Raw genomic sequence first — 21,479 nt, 5'->3', positions numbered from 1 at the left:
TTAAGTACTCTTTCTGCGCATAGCTCCCTATGTCTTCAAAGCTATTTCTTTGGTTTAATAATGCTTTAACACTAAGATAATTTATGCAATTCAGCTGTATTATTCATTGAGCATTTGCTATTGTTAACTAGTAATAATTAATTATTCAGATGAGGAGCTGAGACTCAAGAAACAAAGGCAGTTGCTCACTGAGTCAAAGCTGGTGTATTTCGTGACTTAAAATACAGTCGTCTCTCCATTCCCCAGCCTTCTTCTTTTAGAATGTGAGCAGTACTTGCAAACCACAAACATTCTGGAACAAAGTAAGTTGGCTTCAAAACCTGAAATTTCTAATTATAAACTGCATGATTTTAAAAAGGTTTTAAACTCCATAAACCTCTGTTTTCTCATCTGAAAAATAGGAATAAAACTAATGTTTTAATAATATTTGGAAAGAATGATAGTTAATGTATGTATAGTATTTAGAGAAATAATAGATGCTCATTAATAGTAGCTAATGAAAATACTGGAGGTAGTTTACATCTATTCCCTTCCCTGAGAGTACTGATTACCATTAGACTGGGAATAAATTATAAATCAGGTGTCTACACCTAGCTAAATTTAAAAAATAGCTATGTGGCTCTCTAGAGATAGCTTAGGTCAGTTCTGAAAAAAAATGACAAAAGTTTTTCTTCTGATAAGTGAGACAAACAATAAGGAAGTGAAAAATGAATAAGTAATAAAAATTTCAGGCAGTGTTTAGTATTATGAAAAAGACTGAGTCTTAAAAAAGAAAGTAATGAACTGATGATATTAGGGATGGAGAGGTCTATTTTGGGTGGGGCAATTAGGCAAGGCCTCTCTGAAGAGGTAACATTGGAACAGAGACCTGAATGAAGTGACAGAATAAGTCATAAAACAGTAAATATAAGGGTACAGTAAATATAAGTAAGGCACAGAGGCTGTGATACGCTTGCTATTAAACCAAGGAGTAGCGGGGAGGACAGTGGGAGGATGGTAGGAGGCTGTCAGAGATGGGAGGGGCCGGGTTATGTAGGCTTCTATGAGCACTTGGATTTATTCTAGGTGTGTTCAGAAACAATTGGAGGGTCTTGCTGAGAGCAGTGATACCCAGGTATCAGTGATCAAAATCTCTCTCAGGCTGCTGAATGGAGAATAGCATCTTCTTTTGGGGATAAACCCCTGTGTGGTCAAGCAAGGGAAGTGAGGGGATGAACCAGGTTGTCACAGGCCAGGTGAGAGACAGCGATGCTCAAAGCTAGACTGTCAGACCAACTGATGAATGCAGTCTGTGTGAGACAAAGAGGAATATGTGGCTTTTGCAGGAGGGTGTATCTTTTCCCTAAGCAATGGGATAAACAGTAATTTCATTCACTGAGATGGAAAAGACTGAGGAACATGTTTTATAACTGACCAACTAGATATCAAAGTGGACTTAGTAATAGGAAGTAAGATACATAAGTCAGATCCTTAGGGAAAGACTGTTACTAGCGTTATTAATGGGATTCGCCAGCTCACAAAGAATTCCATGTGACTGAGTAAGATCATTCTTAGGAATGACATCCAACGTGGTCTTTCCACAGTCCCCTAGAGGGCACACAAATCCATTTGGGTCCAGAAAGAAAATATCAGACCATAATTTCATATTTATTCTTATACTTAGTTAATATGATGTGATTTGATATTGATTCATGCCCCATCAGTCATTTATGCATCACACTGTCCTGGGGTAGCTGTGGGAAACAAAGAGGTGTGATGGGCAAAGGCTCACTTTTCTTTTTGTTTATGTTCTGGTTTCATCATAATATGACGCATTGTAGTTTACTTATGTCTACACACATAAATGTATATAGATAGTTTACCTAATTTTGAAAACAGCTTTTTACTATAAACATTTAATTTGGGGATAATTTTAGATATACAGGAAAGTTACACAGATAATACAGTTTCCACACACTCTTCACCCACTTCCCAATGTTAACGTACATGATTTTAGTACCTTTGTCAAAACTAAGAAACCAACCTTAGTACATTGCTGCTAAAATTATTCAAGAGAGAAAAATGATGATCTACTTCGATCCAGCAAGAAATCAGACTAAAAAAAAAAAAAAAAATCAAAACAACCAAAAAGACTATGTAAATGTCATTTTATAAGAATTATTTTTTACAATTAATTTTACCCTGAGTAGATATGAAACTTTAAGATATTGGTTAATGATTCTATAAGGCCATTAAAATTATCAAGGCATTTTAAATAATTTAAAATTAGTGCCACTGGCTTGAGACTGCTTGAAGAAAATGTAGGCAAGAAGCCATTAGCAGTCATCTTCTAAACCACAGAAACAGCCGTGAGCCTGTGGTGCTTTGACACAGAGACGGACACCACCACAGTGCAGGTAAAGGGAGCTGGGGTATCCAACTGTCAACACCAGTAGGCACCAGGAGAGCCAAAGTCATGTGACTTGGTGTCATTGCATCTGATGCCTTTTCTACAACAATTATTCTCTCCAGAAATTGTAAGAATGGCAGCATCTTTTTTCAAGACGAAACACTCAAAAGCTACCATAAAGTACAGGCACGAGCCCTCACCTAACCTTGTAACACTGAGAAAGGGTAAGTATTCTGATTTTACCCTCCAAATACCTACCCGTCAGAATTACAGTCTCTGCGATGGAAACAAGAGCTCTCTAGTTTCTCTGACTTACAGTTTTCCAAATTAGTGCCTGTGGCCTTTCAAGCATCACAAGGCAATCAGTGGGGAGTGAATCATGTGCTAACCAAGCACTTAAAGGGCAGAAAAACTCACTGAAGTGAAAGAGGATTAGTAAGGGGTGGAGGAGAGCACCTGCCCCGCCCCCTTTGGGTGAGCAGATCTGTGATTAGTTATCAGGCAGAAACCCACAAGCAATTAACAGCTCTGACATCAGGGGACTAGCAAATATAAAACACTCAGCTCTAAGAGACGCTCAGCAGAGAATCCCCTCAGGAGTTTAAGGTACTGGAGAGAAGCTCCATGGGAAGTGGGTGGACTCCTGCCAAAACTCCATTAGGATGGGGGATTTTAAATAATGAAAATTAACTTGCTGGAAATCTGCTCCCAATTCTTATTTCAGCCCCATGGTTAAATGTAATTAATGGTGGTGACCTGCTAATGACTGCTTTTGATAAATGACATCCAGGATAACTATTTTTTATAAATAGAAATTTAAAGTGAAGAAAACTAAATGATTAAGATAGGGGGGTTAATTATGTAGGTATTATAAATGTCAAATTTGTAAAGGTAAATTACTATTTTTATTATTTGAATTGTCATTTTACAGATTTGGAAAGCATTTTGAAGGTGGGTTGGAAAGGGCTCATGCCATTTATAACAGTACAAAAAACCCCCAACCTTGCATAATTCCATTTTGCCTTCTCCTTTTCAGCTTGATTTTTATCTATGCGCCTCAGTCTCTACACAAAGGGCTGCAGAACCAGAGGCTTGCTTCAAGCAGAATGGAAGTTCATAAACTCCTCTCTTTAGGATACATCTTGCCCCTGCTTTTTATTCAGCAGGCTTGGGCTCAGTTTCCAAGAGTGTGTGCCACCACTGAGGCTTTGAGAAATGGTGTGTGCTGCCCAGACCTGTCCCCTGTGTCGGGGCCTGGGACTGACCCCTGCGGCTCCTCATCAGGGAGGGGCAGGTGTGAGGCAGTGACTGCAGACTCCCGACCCCACAGCCCCCAGTACCCGCATGATGGCCGGGATGATCGAGAGGCCTGGCCCACACGGTTCTTCAACAGGACGTGTCGCTGCAATGGCAACTTCTCAGGACACAACTGTGGGACTTGCCGTCCTGGATGGAGAGGAACTGCCTGTGACCAGAGGGTTCTCATAGGTAAGTGGGGATATGAATGGATAGATAGTCGTGCAAGAGACCCAAATCATTGGAGCTGGAAGAACACCTGGAAATCATATAGCTCAATCCTCTCTTCACTGTTGAGGGAAGAGGCTTACAGAGATTAAGAAACGTATTTAATTTAAAGGAATGAGCTTGAAGCTCAGATCATCTAATATTTCCTTCCAAAACATTTGTTGAACCACTGTATGCCTGGAACTGTGCTAGATGTTTATGACTATGCTTTCTATAACTCTTCAAGGTAGTGATGTTCATTATTGTAAGTGTGGTCCAGAAAGGACAAACCCACATAGCTGGTACTTGGGAAATCTGGAATTCATGCTGAGATCTGTCTAATTCTAGTACATGAGCCTCTTCTACTCCACTTGCTAACCAAGGAAGAAATTTTCCACTGTGATGATCAAATATAGCCATTTTAGATGATGAGCCCAGCCTGCAGCCTAAATAGCAATAAATAGCAAAGCATTAAATAGTAACAGCCAGCAAAACTTGATTGTTTTCTATGTGCAGGCCAATGGTTGAAGAGAATGTTTACTGAGTTTTTATTATGAGCCAGGCTCTGGTCTAGTTGCTTTTGATGTGCATTCCCTTTAAGTTTTACAACTCTGCAAAAAGATATTTTTACATACACTTTACAGATGCAAAACTGAGGCTTAGAGAAATATGTCATAGAATGAGTCTCTCGTGTTAGCCGCTATGCTACACCACATACCTTGTTTTTGCAAGATTTATGATATTAAAAACGTAGAAAATTTGAAGAAACATGACAATAGGGAGCAGAAATAAATTGAACACAATCATAAAGTCCACAAGTAAGATTACAGAAAGCTAATGGAAATCCTCTATTAAGTTGGAGAGGGAAGGAGAGGGGGACTGAGGGAGGGGAGGAGGGAAGGAACGAGGGAAAGAAGGAGGGGGTGAGGGGATGACGAGGCAGGGGAGGGAAGCAGGGATATTTTAAAGGTATAAAATTATTTAAGCAGATATGCAAATTATCATCACGGGTAAATGGAACATGGTGTGTCACAAGATTATTATGCTCATTCTCTACCCATCTCCACAAGGCAGAGGTTTTCATGTTTGAATTTTGTATCCCTAAAGTCAGGAGAAACATTCTGGACTTAAGTACAGAAGAAAAGAACTACTTTGTCCAGGCCCTGGATATGGCAAAGCGTACAACTCACCCTCTGTTTGTCATTGCCACCAGAAGATCAGAAGAAATACTGGGGCCAGATGGCAACACACCACAATTTGAGAACATTTCAATTTATAACTACTTTGTTTGGACACACTATTATTCAGTCAAAAAGACTTTCCTTGGCACAGGACAGGAAAGCTTTGGTGAAGTGGATTTCTCCCATGAAGGACCAGCTTTTCTCACCTGGCACAGGTATCACCTACTGCAGTTGGAGGAGGACATGCAGGTATGCAAGAAACATTTCAATTTACAGACCCTTTACCCACAAAGTGCCTTGTTTGTAAGTCGTCTAATTCGCTATGTTCCAAACATGGGAAAACAAAGCAATGCCTTAGACATTCTAAGTTTCTCCCTGTGCTAATTCTTTATTTATTTATTAATGAAGCTTGGTCTTTTGTGAAGTGAAAAGAAGGTAATTTCAATGCTGAGGAAGCCAGATGAGACATTTGTGGGTGCAAACTATGTTCTTTAGCTCTGTAATTAAAACAACTCTATAGTTTGCAATGAAAGAATCTCATTTGATATGTCTCTTCCCCAGTGTAAACCAATGCCCTGAACTGGTTTGGATGAAGCAAGAGTATATGAACTCATCAGTCTTCCAAGTTCCAAATATATAACTCAACATACCAGTGGACAATACTAATTGGTACAGGGTTTAAATGATGTAAACAGTTCCTTTCCACTTATATTGTCATATTTCCATTGAACACCATTTTTTTCCATGCCCCTTACTACTTTGAGGCTTACAGAAGACATCTATTAAAAACATCCCATCAGTTAGATACCATTTTTACTTAAGAGGCACGGGCATAAAGTGAAGCTCAACCCAAACACAGTCATTTCCTGCTTATTTTTAAGCAGATAAGCTCAAAACATTATCTGTTAACAAAGAAACTTTTGTGTTGTATCTTTTACTAATTGCTATTTCTTAAGAAAAGTATTGTAATTTTAAAATGAAATTTTAAAATTATTAAATCTTAATTAAATTATTAGATCTAGGACACCCACAAATTAAACCAGTTTTTCATGTGAAATAACAGCAAAGAATCCCTCCCCCCAAATTAAAATCTAAAAATTAACCGAAAAACATCTGAAGGCAGGAGAGGTGTTCATGTATCAATTTGTAGTATGTTTGTACCCAGCATTATTCTATTCCAAGAAAATAAATGGTTAAAAGAGAGAAAATGAATGCACTAAAGTACAGAATAAGATATTTGTATGAAAGTAGTCTATTCATATGCAGTTTGAGGATGATTAAATGAATTCACTTGGTACTCTGCACTTCATATGTTATAGCTCTGATTACAAGTAAGACACTTAGTAGATTATGTGTAGATAAATCTGTCATGTGTAATCGACTCCAGATCTTCATGCCTTCAAGTCATTTTCCCATGAGCACACCAAAATGAAAGGGCAGATTTTGCCTGTGTAAACTTCAACCTCTAGGACTACCTACATTTTTAAAACCCAATAGCACAAGGGATCCAACAAATTACAGTCTATATATAACGCACAGTTGAAATGCCACATGAATATGCTCTGGCTCCCAAATGTCAGTTGCTGAACCACGAACTGACTTTTAATAATCCCTCAGAAGCTGTCACTAATATTTGTGAACCAGAACAATGGCTTCTAAATGAGGACTGCAAATCCCTGGAGGTCAATAACTGGAGATGCCTTGGAAAGCTCTTGGCCTCTGTAACACCCCAAAGACAAGAGAATGCTTCCTAGAAAGGGTTTGGAGTGAAAAAGCAGTAATGTGCCAAATGCACGCAAGGTGGAATAAAACAATGGCAATTCTTGCACTTAAATCCGAGACTAAATATAACTCCCCAAAGACCAAAAGGAATGAGAAAAAACAAGTACCATAAATATATGTTTCAAGGAACCCAATAAAAATACTCATGTGATCTTAAGTCCAGCATTTTAAAACTTGTTGAGATCCGCTCTAAATGGAAACTAGGTCTCTGTTCTAAAGAGCAGTATGCACAAAGAAATATTCTGCTTCCCTTCAGCATTTCCTATAGGTATGAGTTTCAGGCAGGAGGTTGTCTTCATAATTTAGACTCTGAAGCAGAGGTCTCTAAGTAAAGCATCCTGAGTGCCCAGCAGATAAAGTAAGTGTGAAAGAGCCTATGTAGCCTGTGGCCAAAGCAGAATCTAAATGCCTCAAGTCATTCAAGTTAAACTAAACAACAGAAATAAAACAAAAGATACTGCTCCACGTAGCATGTTTCAAGGCTGAACCTGGCTCCAGACCAAGAGTTAGCAGTGCTTGAATTAGAGACAGGAAAATGGAAGGAGGTGGAAATGTGAAGGAGTAGAAGTTATTGATAATGTTTGGTATAATCAATAGAAATATAATTACCTGTCTAAAAAAGAAAAGGAAGACCTTTCCCCTGCCCCCTAATAAAAACTCATTTGCAGGAACTTCTGTATAATGAGTTGAGTTTAAATGCCTCTAGTGCCTAAAGTGACTCCTTGTAGTAAGTTAGAAGCTTTGTTAATAAGGTAGTTAAGTCCTCCAGCCCCTCAGACACCACTGACACACTTACTGGTTCTTAAGTAGCTGAAAAGAACTAACAGAAATGGACTGCCAGGGAGTAAACCAGGCAAAGAGGGAGTTTTAAACAAAAGCAGGAATGCTAACAGAGTTTCTGTGATCTAGGAGATGCTACAGAATCCCTCGTTCTCCCTTCCTTACTGGAATTTTGCGACTGGGAAGAATGTTTGTGATATCTGCACTGATGACTTGATGGGATCAAGAAGCAACTTTGATCCCAATCTTATAAGCCCGAACTCTGTCTTTTCCCAATGGCGAGTAGTCTGCGAATCCTTGGAAGATTATGACACCCTAGGAACCCTTTGTAACAGTAAGTTCCAAATGACCTCTGGGATTCAGAATTTCCTAGTAGAGAGAATAAATGTGCCGTCTGAAGGCCCTTCATTCTACTAAGGACTTCAGACTAAAATCTACCTTTATTACAGAGAATCAATGTATACATATTCATGAAACAACTAAGATATTCAAAGCCATCTATAAGGTGTGCCAAGGGAAACAGAGTGCCTGTATATTTTTACATTGCTTTTCTTGAGCAATGTGGTAAGTGGATGCTCACATTCTTATTTTGGAAAGGTCTTATTGTATAAATTAATCCTATCTGTACACTCAGCACTGCTTAGTGATCATGTATCTTGTGTTGGAATTTCACAGAAAATGTGTCCCTAGAAAATATGAAGTATGCAGAAAGATTTGGAAGTGCCCAAGGAATAAAGTAATAATAATATATTTATAATAATTATATTATTATGTTATTATGATGTTAATCCGGTCAGAGAGTTAAAAATCAAAAGATGATGTAGAGACTGCTTAGACAGGTGTGCTAGCACCCTTCTTCCAGGGGTCTAAATGCCACCTCTGCCATAGGTCGTTTCTGGTATATGTAGATCTGCCCCTGAGCTTCCTATGCTCTTCCCTGGATTATCTTATCTGTCCCTGTGCTAACACAACTTCTTAGCTATTCGAGTCTCCCTGTCCCATCTTGCTTTTCCTCTTTAGGCATGTCTGGCTATTTTGAAATTTTGTTCTTCCATGTAAAAACTAGAATTATGAGAATGTATTCTATTATTATATTCATAACATTTATTCTGCATATATTCTATAAAGCATCAATTATTAAATTATTTTCTAAATTTAAAGAGAGACTATTCTAAAACGGAACACAGGAATTAGATGGGTTTTCACCATTAGATTATTTAGCTGTGTTTGGGAATAAGAGAAGTGATATGTATGAAATTTTCTTCCATAAAAGTTTAACATTAGAATAAATGTTTGTTTGTTTGGCATGCTTAATAAGTGGTTGCACCTTGTGTTAGGGAAATGAAATTGAGGATTAAGAACTCTTTAGATGCCAAAACATTCATCTCTTTCTGACCAGGCTATTATATTCTGGCCTAGGAGCTTTCCAGACATTTTCTGATCACCCTGTTGACTGAATAACAAAATAGAGCACTACTTAAATGAGTAAATCAAATTATAGCATAGGGGGAGATTTTTTACCACAGTTTTTCTTGCCCTTTAATATAACACAACTCTAACACAGTTTCATGAAAAACTGAATTTTAAGATTGAAACAAATTTTAAGATTACCTGTCGCCTTAGTTCAAGATATAAATACTAAACATTTTATTTATTAGGCCAGTGGGGGGTGGGACACTAACATTTTATTAAACATGTTGTATCTGGTATGGTGTCAAATGCTTTAATATGATACTGCATCTTATTTATTCCTTGCAGTAATTCTTTTCTCCTTCTACTTTTTTTCTGAATGAAATTTCCATTCCTGTGGTTTCCCTCATCTCTTACAGGACACCCATACATGTACATCTTCACATCGAGTAGTCCTTAGACTTTCCACACCTGTTTTCATATGCTTGGTGCATAGTATCTCTGCAACATTCCATTAATGCCCCAAACTTGGCATGTAAATTAAAAGAGTGAATTACTGACCCCTAACATTCTTCCAGCCACTAAAGTACAGTCTTTGATTTATCAGATGAAAAACATGGTTCTTTCTTCACAATACTTCTCAAATCTATTTTCTTCTTCAGAACTCAGAAGTTTTCATTCATTCTTGCATGGAAATTCTACAAGACTCCAATCCATAGGATGTTAATCGTTGTGATGGAAAGGGGATGTAAAGTACAGTATAGGAAATATAGTCATTAATTTTGTAATTATGTATGGGGCCAGGTGGTACTAGACTTAATGGGACATCACCTAGTAAGTTATATAAATGTCTAACCACTTCGCTGTACACCTGAAAGTAGTGTAATATTGTCAACTCTAATTAATTTTTTAATTTTAAAATAAAAAATAGGTGCAATGGTAAAAGTTGTCCATGTACAAACAGATTTTAAAATCACTAGGTTAAAATTAAATTGGTTTAACTAGTTTCTTTATTATTAAAATTCTGCACTATGAAACTCCATGAGGGCAAATTCAGATATAATATTTTTGAAACCCATGTTGTTAATACTTTTTTCTTAGGATGTATCACTAGCTCTCTGAACAGTAAACTCCAAAATATCGGCTTGAATTGATGTTTAGCTAGGACAATCTGAACGTTTTAATGATAATGTATACCTAAAAAATGCACATGCACTTTCCAGTCTCACTATAGCATGTGTTTTATTTTTATATTATACAAAGTTAGTTATGCTAATTCACCAGGTACTAATCATTATGTTAATTATAAAGCATACAAATAGGATTTTATGAATGAGGTAAAGTGAAAATGAGTATATGTTGAAATATTATCTCTCTCACCCAGTGAATTATTCTGTGTGTCCCCTCTAAGGCACAAACACTCCTCTTTGGAGACCACTGAGACTAATGCAAAATGCTCCTAACCAAACTCCTCTCTTCCCACCTACCTAAGGCTTCTCCCCACTTCCTGAATTAAATATAACTTTCTCATCTTGCTTTTCAATTTCTTCACATTATGGTTCTGGTCTAGCTTCCCATACTTCCCATCATCCAATGCTTTCTTACATTGCCACATACCCCAGGCAAGCTATCCCCAAAAAGGCCCTCTTTTACAGCCAACATGATCTATCCCATATAGCAACAGGTACCAAAAATTATTTAGCAATTATTATATGCCAGGTACTGCATCAAAACGGGAGATATACTGGGGAGCAAGAACAGACAGTTCTTGCTCTAATGGAAGAAACATAGAAGAAAGCTTATCATCTCGTTATTATCTCTGCCTAAAAGATCTCCTATTTCACATATGGAAATTTTCAGTCCTTCAGGGCCCTTTCTGGATCCACCCAACTGGGAAAGACATCTCCCTCCCTCCCTTAAGAGGCATCTATAATATGATCCCTAGTATCACAGTTCTGTTCACCTGTTAGTCTTACTGCCCTTCAAAAACTTTATTTCTGACATAACTCACTGAAAAACGTGTTGACTGAAATTGAAGATTGTTTTTTCTTTAATTCTCTGATGGCTTGAAACAGAGAGCATTCAAGTACAAAACTCCATATATAAACAAAATACATATTTCAGTATGGAATTTAGGTTTATGAGATTTTGGCAAAATTCAACTTTCCATGGAATGTTCATTTTAATACCTTCTCATGAAACAAGCATATATTGATTTAACAAATATGAGGATCTCTCTCTGTTATTGTGATCAATTCTTCTTTCAGATGATTTTATGTATCACTTATTTACTCTTCTCAGAGAAGTTAACATAATAACTTAGATTTTTCTCACTTTAATGCCACTAAAAAGCATTTTTTTTTAATTTTCTCTTCTACCAAGAAGAACCTATTATTCGGTGTCCATGTTATATATAACATTTTAAAGAGCAATGATAAGATCTCTAAACATTCTATACATGTTTGCATGCCCTGTCTTCCCCCAGGCACTGAAGGCGGGCCAATTAGGAGGAATCCAGCAGGAAATGTGGCTAGACCAATGGTGCAACGTCTTCCTAAGCCACAGGATATCACTCAGTGCTTGGAAGTCGGTTTATTTGACACACCTCCTTTTTATTCCAATTCTACAAACAGTTTCCGAAACACAGTGGAAGGCAAGTAAACTAAATTGGTGCATTGACTTGTTCAGTTGCCACAGTAAACTGAGGTACTCAAACTCAGGTCTCTCTGAAAAATCTTTAAATGCCATATGGACCCAGTGAGTTTACCTGAACTGTGCTGCCTATTATGAGCAGTCACAATTCTCTGCTCAGAAAAGCATTTGTTTGCCCTGACCAGTATTCAAACCTACAGCCTTTGGTGTACAAGACAATGCTCCAACCAACTGAGCCACCTGGCCAGGGCCCATGAAACTCTCTCAATCATAAGAGAAGCTCTTGGAAATTATTCACCAATCTCCTAAATACTTTAAAAGTATTTAAACTCAAATTTCTGGTAGGTGACTGGCCAATATGTGAATAACTATATCAAATTCTAGTATAGGCAAATAATACTGAACACTTTCAAAGCTCATTAAATTTTTTTCTTAATTAAAAACTCTGAGCAATTCATTGACATTCAATAAAGCCCGGTTTGGGCACATGTTTATTTAGGTCTATGTTATCCTGTAACTCTCTTTAAGGTCTATAAGAATTCATTCTAGCATCTAGTGGTATTTAGTTTTGTTTTCCTTATTTAATTCAAAGTATTTTAAAGCTGAGCAAACTGAAGTCCAAATAAGTGAAATTAATTTCCCAACATATTCAGCTAGTTAGTAACAGCACAGATTCAAATCCAAATGTTCCTTTATGCAATAAATTTTGAAATCTCTAAATCATGCTAGATACACACAGGGTGGAGCAAAAGTAGGTTTACAGTTGTGAGTAGGTGAAACAGAGTTTATTTTTATATTATTCTTTATTGTATTATGTTCCATGTGAAAAACTATAGACCTACTTTTGCCAAACTCTGTATTTAAAGTTTTAAAAGAACAGAAAAACTTTTAACTTTATCATAAACTTGTAAATTGTCAAATTTTACTTTAAATATAGCATCGCACTTGTTAGACCCCCCCACACACACACAAATGGGAATTGATCTCTGTCCCCATAATTTAAGATATTTGATGTATAAATCTGATCATTATTTTCAATTCTCTTCCCTTTTATTATTAAAATTATATTCCATTCTGTTCTCTTTATGCTAATTTTAATAGCTATATACGAATCAGTAATTTTGAGATAATTTGATAAATAATCACTATATTTTGACTACACTTGTACATATAAACCAAGGTTATAAGTACCGATTTCTAAAACAATGTGCAGATTACATCTTATTGATGCCAAATTGAATACAAAATACACTGATTTCTTGACAGAATGCATAAAAAGACTAGCACCTAGCCACATGCCATATACAGTACAGGCAATCTTCAAACTTTTTAAAATAAGGCAATAATGGAACAGATGTATGAAAGTGAATAAATAAATGCATGTAATTACACAAGTAAGTCAATGTATCTGAAATTCTAATTTTGTTTTATAATATAGGGTGCCCCCCAAAAACATATATACACACTTTAAGAGCTGATAACTCAATTTTGAAAATGAACTGTATATTAACACTGAATTTATAATCATTCAAAGTGTGTATACATTTTTTTAAAATATGTCTTTATTGATTTCAGAGAGAGGGGGAGAGAGAGAGAGAGAAGGAGAGAGATAGAAACAGCAATGATGAGAGAGTCGTCATTGATCGGCCACCTCCTGCACACCCCCGACCCAGGATCGAGCCCGCCTGAAATCCAGGCCTGTGCCCGGACCAGGAATCAAACCACCATTTCCTGGATCCTAGGTCAACATTCAACTGCTGAGCCACGCCCAGCCGGGCAGTGTGTATACATTTTGGGCAGATGCCCTGTATATAACCTTTCGCTGCTCTCCTAACTCTGATCCTTCAAGCCAAGCAAACACACATATAACTCCATCCCACATCACAGGCACTCTATTTTTGTGTGTGATCTATTCTCATCTTCTCTCTAATATATATACATATACATGATACATATAATATAGGAATATATATGGGAAATAAATATATAATATGAACTATATATGTATATTATATAAAATATGGAACTATATATGTATATTGCATATAATATGGATATATAGGTGAAATATATATGATATGGAAATATGTATATGGAATAAAGATCATTATCAAAAGTTCTCTAAATGTTTTGACAGCAGACTTTTCAGATGTTTAAAACTAGTACAGAGGTGTTAAGAAAGCTCTGAGAAATTGTAACTTCTCCACAAAAATAACTTTCCCAAAATAAATATGCTGACAGTCATTCAAAGGGAAAATAGAGGAAACTAAAGTAACATCTGGCAATTTAAGTTCCAGGACAATCAGATTAGTCTCCCAATCATGTCAGCACTTTTTAGCAGAAGCTGGAGATTTCCACTCTCCTATAGAACAATGTTTGCCTTGTTGAAATAGAGCATTCTATACATTTCGACTAGTGTCCTTTGCAGGTCATTATTTTTAACCTGGGGGCTACATATAGAATGCCATGCTAGAAGCTTAAAGCTAACCTAGCTCTGGGTATAGCAAACCACGGTTGCTAACCATAGGTAGAGAGAAACAATGCTATTATACGGATATGGGATAAAGGTAAAAATTGTCCAGACAAGCTTAGGAAAAATTGTTCTTCAGTATAATCACTGCTGTTGACTGGACAAGTAAAATGTGTAGTGATTTTTACTGTTCTGGTTCTATTTTGCTATCTAGGTTACAGCGATCCCACAGGAAGGTATGACCCTGCTGTTCGAAGCCTTCACAATTTGGCTCATCTGTTCCTGAATGGAACAGGGGGACAAACCCATCTGTCTCCAAATGACCCTGTATTCATCCTCCTGCATACTTACACCGATGCCATCTTTGACGAATGGCTGAGGAGATACAATGCTGGTGAGACACTTTTACATGCTCTTTGCAGGCTCAGCAGAAAAAGATTGTTCGGATGGCATAGTTATCACTCCAGGCTAAGCACCTGACACACATAAGCTACATTTCAAAATACGGATGAAATAGCTGTGATATCTAGCCATTTGCAAATACTCCAACCACTTGGAAAATGCAGATAAGAAGTCTCTCTGAATTGTTATTTTAAGATGATATTTATTAGCATTCAATAGGACTAAGCAGGTAATCCCTTCTCATTTTTACTGGTTCCCAAAGTTTTCATCCTCATATCTTCCAATGAACGTTCTCATTGCTTTTTAATATAAATGGGAAGTCCTTACAGAGCTCTTCTTTGATACCTCAAAAGATAAAAAATATAATACTCATAATCTGCAGTTTCGATTTTATTACTGTATGAACTGCCACAAATGGAAATTTTGCTCAACTTGAAAAGTTAATGTTGGTTTTTATATCACACCATAGGAAAAAAATCTCTTATAAGTTCATTTTAATGTATTTTTTAAAATATCATTTGCTTCTACTCAGCTGAGAGGCTTGCATTGCTTTTCTTTTTAAAATTCTTCACATTACTTTTAAAAAACAAAGAATATTTTCCTCTTGTTAAAACATCATAAATTTTTATATTTTAAAAATGTTCTAAATTTTGGCTTCTGTGCCTTTATTTCATCATGCACATCACAAACAGACTATTTGAGATTAAATATTCATTTACCTATCCAATTTAGCCAGTCTCTTATTTTCCTGTGTGTGTGTGTGTATTTGTGTGTGTACACTAGAAGCCCTAATTCAACCTGATTAAGACCATTAATTGATGAGTTGGTCAAAATAGTTTGTTCCATCAGAAAATCATTTAATAAACAAATAACTTACATATACATATTTGTTCACTTGTCAATCTGCTATGAATTCACTGACTGGTATTCCACCTCATTTTTCATGTGTATTTACATACATACATATAACCATAAAGTATTATGTATTATTTATAAGTTATAGTGTTTGTTTCCTTAAAGCAAAACATGAAATTAACAACCCTTCAGATGCAGTCTCAGTGTAGTATTATTCTAGATTTTCACAATGCTCCCCTAACCATTTATGATCATATTGCCCACTCCTAATTCTCTAGCAATATTTCAGCCACTCATCTTTAACAATTTTTCAAAAGTATATATTTATTATAAAAACAACATCCCTCTCTTTTTCATTCATAATGATCACTTTACATATATTTAGCTAGATTACTTTTATTCTAATAATAACAAGTAAACCGGAATACATTTAGGAATGAACTAAACAAAGTTTGTTAAACATATACTTTGGGATCTAAACAGCAATGTACAAGCTGCAGCTATGCAGCAATACACAATGCCATGGAGGCCAGCCTCCAGGAGAAATGGAGAATCCTGAATGAACTGGCAAGTCTCTTACGTGGAGCCTTCTCTCAACTCTGAAAACATGCATTCCTTTGCCTTACATATCTTAATTAAAAACATAATATTTCACATACAATTCAATTTGTTAAAAGTTATCCAGATCTACCTAAGGGTCATTGATGAACCAAAAAAAAAAAATACCTCTGTTTCTTAGTTATTTTACTTTTTGCTCCCTCGGTTTGTACAAAGCTGCCATCACATGTGAAGGGAGAAGTATCATATATTAAAAATAGAGAACTGACTTGCAGCATATTTCCAATAAAATGTGGACATAACCTCAGAGGACAAGGCAATGTAAACACTCACAAATTGCACTGAAGCTAAACTCAAAAAAAAAAGTCATAGAACTACTATGTTAGAAAGAAAAGAAAAAAGATCGGAGGAATTTTTAAAACACCCATATAGCCGAAGTCTTTTTTGAAAATAAGTCTACGAGTGAAAAATGGAATTATTTTTCAAAATGTATCCAAAGGTTTTTACAGACATAGAATATGCTTCAGAAATCATAGAATTGGAGCATTAGGCTCAGAATAGAATAAGAATTACATTTTACAGGCGGAGGAAATTACAGTCATTCGCCTTGTAATGCATGTTACAGAATCCTCTGATTAGACAAAAGAGTTTGGATAGAGTATCTAAACTCTATTTAACATAATGTTAATTTATAAACACTGCATTACGTGTCCATGTACACATTTAATCCAGTTCCATTTCTGTTCAATTGAGAGTCATGTGAATTAAGTTTTAAATATAGTAGCCTGGAAGTTCAGTGCATTTTTCAGAAGAAGTTTGTTCACTTCCCAGATCAATCACTACTTTACTTATTAAACCCCAAGAGAAATGAAGTAATCACGTACACACACTTAATTTTTTTTTTTAATTTAAGCAGTTGTGATTTTATTTTTTTATTATATTATATATTTTTAATTTATCTTCATTGTTGAAAGTATTACAGATGACCCCCTTTCCCTCCCCCTTGATCCCCTCCACCTGGCATAAATTTTTTAACAAATATTTTATTCCCTATCTTGGCTATTGTGAATAGTGCTTCAGTGAGCATGGGGGTGCAGTGTCTCTCTGAGATACTGATTTCATTTCCTTTGGCTATACATCTAGAAGTGGAATTGCTGGGTCATATGGCAGCTCTATTTTTAATTTTTTGAGGAAACTCCATAGTGTTTTCCATAATGACTGTACCAGTTTACATTCCCATCAAGAGTGTACAATGCTTCCCTTTTCTCAGTACCCTCACCAACAATTATCTTTCATCTTTTTGATAATAGCCTTCCTAATAGTTTTGAGGTGATAACTCATTGTGGTTCTGATCAGCATTTTCTAATAATTAGTGGTGTTGAGCATCTTTTCATATGCCAGTTGGCAAATCATAAAGCATCATGATATACATGTTAAATATATAGAATTTTATTTGATAGTTATGCCTCAGTAAATTTATTTTTAAAATGTTGAGTGCCTACTATTTCCTAGCCAGTATTCTAGATATTGGAAACACAGTAGCATACAAAACACACAGAAATATTTTGTCCTGGAACTTTACTATGTTGGCAGAAATGACAATAAATATATGTAAAGAAATAAATAGCATGTTAGGTGATGTAAAGGCTTTGCAGACAAATAAAATCAGGAAAGAGGATAGGGAGTACTCTGTGAATATATGGAAAGCCCTCCCAAGACAAAGGAACAAAGGAACCCACTAAGGCTGAAGCAGTGTGAAGAGGGGAGAGAATGGAGGGAGGTAATAGGTCAGAGGGTAACACATTGCATTTAACACTAAGAGAGATGGGGAGCCATCCAAGGGTCTTGCATAGAAAGGTTTCATTATAATCCAATTGCTATTGTTTGTTATTTTTCCTATTATTCCTCCATTCATTTTAATGGATATAACTTCATCACATAGCTGATGCTAAACTGGGTTGAGGCGGATGAAGTCAGGATTTAGTAAAGGTGAAATGGGAAGTTTAAAAAACCAAGTTATTATCTTTAACATCTAACTTCAATAAATAATGAACAGTAATACACCAAAATGTGAGATCCTTGAGGACAGGAATTTTGTCTGTTTTTTTCAATGCCATAGCCCCATGACTAGATCAGGAGCTCAACAGATGTTAATAGATAAATACTTAATTAGCATTAATACATAGTAAATTTAAAGTGACAAAAACTATAAACACTACCTGCCATTTCTATAATCAAATGATCTTCAAACTAGATTCTAAAATATTCGCCTGTGCTTCATGGGAACAAACTGACTGGCCAGGTAATACACTTCTTACAAACGAAATCTAATACTTCATTAGCTCTTCTAAATATATTTCCACTATTGTAATGCCCAAGCCCACTTCCAACTCTGGTTTTGTAACGTTCCACTTGTTATTTAACTGTACCAACATATAAAACAACAACAACAAAGAACAATTTTTGCCACAAAGGTTATTTCAGTACTTTTATCCCTAATGACAAAAACTCACTAATGACTAATAATACAAATACCTGTGAGTTGTATTTAAATAGAATACCCCCCTTATCTACAGGGTATATGTTCCAAGACCCCCAGTAGATGCCTGAAACCATGGATAGTATTGCACCCTATAACTGCATGTACCGTATTTTTTTCCTATAGGTACATACCTATGATAAAGTTTAACTTATAAATTACACACAGTAAGATTCACAATAATCACTAAAAGTAATATAGAACAATTATAACAATATACTTTAATAAAAGTTATATGAATGCCTTGGGAGCATTTACTAAGTAAAATACGGTTTACCTGAACACAACTACTGCAATACCACAACGTGGATCTGACAACTGAGAGGCTGCTAAGTGACCAGTGACAGGTAGCATATACCAAGTGGACACGCTAGACAAAGAGAGGATTCACTTCGTGGGCAGGACAGAGCAGGAGGGTAAAAGATTTCATCATGCTACTCAGACCTGAGCACAATTGAAAACTTATAAATTTTTATTTCTGGAATTTTCCATTTAATATTTTAAACCACAGTTGACTGTGGGTAACTGAAACCATGGATGGCAAAACCATGGATCAGGAGAGACTGCTCTAGAAAGAAGAGAGGTAGCAGGAAGCAAACAGGATTCCAGAATCCTGACTCAATATTTTGAGTGTTTTTTGCTAACAGAGTAAAACCTGAGGAACAAGTTAATATTTATTTCTCTAAAAGTAAACAGGCAAATTGAAAAATACTAAAGAGAAATATTCACAGTCAAGAAAAAACCTCCATTAGAAATTATCTCTCAGATTTAAATTACAGATGATGCTACAGCAAACTAAAGGTCCATCTTTTCTTTAGCTTTGAAAAATAAGTTTAATGCATTTTATTCAAATTAGCTTGTTTATTTAAAAATAAAACAATTAATGATCATCAAAGATTTCAAAATACTAAAACATTCCTGCTTTTGAACCTTCTTTTTCTCTTGGATAATATGTTAGTGCTGTACTCAAAGCATTTGAAATCTTTCTTATGCAATTCCCTGTCCTGCTGTAGTAAAACTTATGTCTTTATTCAGTGTAGAATATGAAAGAATGTCTTTAGTGTGTTTAATGTTATCCTTGAATATTTCAGGATACCTTCAGAACATAACAATATATTAATATTAACAAGGTGTTTTGGCATATTTTAGATATATCCACATTTCCATTGGAAAACGCCCCTATTGGACATAATAGACAATATAATATGGTGCCATTCTGGCCTCCAGTTACCAATACAGAAATGTTTGTTACTGCTCCAGACAACCTGGGATATACTTATGAAGTTCAATGGCCAAGTGAGTATTGAAAACATATTTTCACTGTGGAAATTTCCAAAAGCACATTTGTTACCTTTAAAGTAAAGTAATCACAGTATTTCTGAGGCTTACCTTTTCCACTTGCACTTAGAAACTTTGATTCAGATTTTTATTTAGGGATAAAGAGAGTGAATTTAACATCTGTTGCCAGCCCACTCTGACCTGGTATTGAGCTGATTATACAGCACATTATCTCATTTAATCCTTACATCCCTCTGTGATAAGAATTATAATCCTGATTTTACAAATAAGGAAGACAAGGTTTAGGGAAGGTAGCTGTCAAAGATCACATTTTTATTAAGTAGAAAAACTTAGTTTCGAGGTTAGGTCCCTAATTTTTTTACAATATAATGTGCCTCTGTTTACCTATCCTAAAAAAAAATTAATTAAAAATGGCATGAGATACTCTGAGCTGTTTTTTTCTGAGATTTTGAAATTCAAAACTTTCTTGTCTAATTTTAAATTTCTTTCTCAAGAAAGGCAGTAGGGTATAGTGAGTGGAAGAACACAGGATTTAGATTCTGAAAGACCCGGGCTCCAAAACCAGTTCTACTACCTACTAACCAAATGACCTTGGGCAAGTGGATTAGACTCTGAGCCATCATTTCTTCACATTTAGAATGAAAATAATAACTATCCCAATAGAGTCTACTCATTATGACAAATTAGGAAGTACCGTCAAGATGACCAGCTCTATGATAGGCAATGTGGCCAATAAAAATTCAGTATGAGGTTTTCTGTAACGTGCCTAATTTTAGGGTATCCAATTTTTGATGGCAACTATTATAAGATTTATTTTTTGCTCTGGTTTTATTTTTCATATAGGTCGGAGTTTTCGTATTTCTGAGATTATTACCATAGCAGTGATTGCAGCTTTATTACTGGTTGCAGTCATTTTTGTGGGTGCTTCTTGTCTGATTCGAGCCAGAAACAATGTGGATGAAGCCAATCAGCCTCTCCTCACTGACCAGTATCGACACTATGCCGAAGAATATGAAAAACTCCCGAATCCGAATCAATCTGTGGTCTAACTATAAAAGGCATATTCTCTTATACGTATTACAAAACCCATGGTTGAAAAATAATAGATTAAGTTACTAACTGTATTTTCTTTCACTCTGTTATTTTAGATGTTACTTTCCAGAGCAGAGAAGAGTCAGCACCTTTTAAGTAGGCTCTATTTTCCAGCTTTATTTTAAATGGTAGGCTGCACCAACTCCATGGTATTTAAGCAGAAAGTGTCAAGATTTTTGGCATGTTTTAAAGGTCAACTATATGACAATGTAAATAAGCTGCTTTTGTTTTGTTTATGTGTAAAGAAAAATCATGATTGATAGAAAATCCTTGATTAAAATACACGAGTAGACATTTCTACAATGTTAAAATGTAAATACATTTCCATTCATTGACATTGACCAACAGATATAAAGAAAGTCACATTTATTAGTTAAAATAATTTATGTGGGCCCTGGCTGGTGTGGCTCAGTTAGTTGAGCATTGTCCCATGCACCAAAAGTTCGCCGGTTAGATTCCCAGTCGTGGCACATGCCCAGGTTGCGTGTTCAGTCACAGTCAAGATGCATGTGGGAGGCAAGCAAGCGATGTTTCTCTCTCACATCGATGTTTCTCTCTCTCTCACTC

At 35.9% G+C, this 21,479-nt stretch overlaps 1 protein-coding gene across 1 annotated transcript; it reads left to right on the top strand.

Annotated features, from left to right (window-relative positions):
- Nucleotides 1–2,943: 2,943 nt before the first annotated feature.
- On the top strand, nt 2,944–20,944 carry TYRP1 (tyrosinase related protein 1). Its single transcript, XM_016223673.2, has 8 exons — nt 2,944–2,995; nt 3,426–3,877; nt 5,000–5,322; nt 7,765–7,969; nt 11,531–11,698; nt 14,382–14,561; nt 19,671–19,817; nt 20,664–20,944. The coding sequence occupies exons 2-8, from the start codon at nt 3,496–3,498 to the stop codon at nt 20,867–20,869; spliced, it is 1,611 nt and encodes a 536-aa protein (XP_016079159.2). The 5' UTR covers nt 2,944–2,995; nt 3,426–3,495; the 3' UTR covers nt 20,870–20,944.
- Nucleotides 20,945–21,479: the final 535 nt, after the last annotated feature.

Source organism: Miniopterus natalensis, chromosome 12 (genome assembly GCF_054644295.1).
Source record: "Miniopterus natalensis isolate mMinNat1 chromosome 12, mMinNat1.hap1, whole genome shotgun sequence".
In the NCBI taxonomy this organism is placed as follows: domain Eukaryota; kingdom Metazoa; phylum Chordata; class Mammalia; order Chiroptera; family Miniopteridae; genus Miniopterus; species Miniopterus natalensis.
Note: the sequence above shows the minus strand (reverse complement) of the source record. Positions and strands in the feature narration are given on the sequence as shown.

Coding starts and splice junctions, on each gene's coding strand:
- TYRP1 (XM_016223673.2), top strand. CDS start 3,496: ATGGAAGTTCATAAACTCCTCTCTTTAGGATACATCTTGCCCCTGCTT. Junction 3,878..4,999: donor TGACCAGAGGGTTCTCATAG/GTAAGTGGGGAT, acceptor GTATCCCTAAAG/TCAGGAGAAACATTCTGGAC. Junction 7,970..11,530: donor CCTAGGAACCCTTTGTAACA/GTAAGTTCCAAA, acceptor GTCTTCCCCCAG/GCACTGAAGGCGGGCCAATT.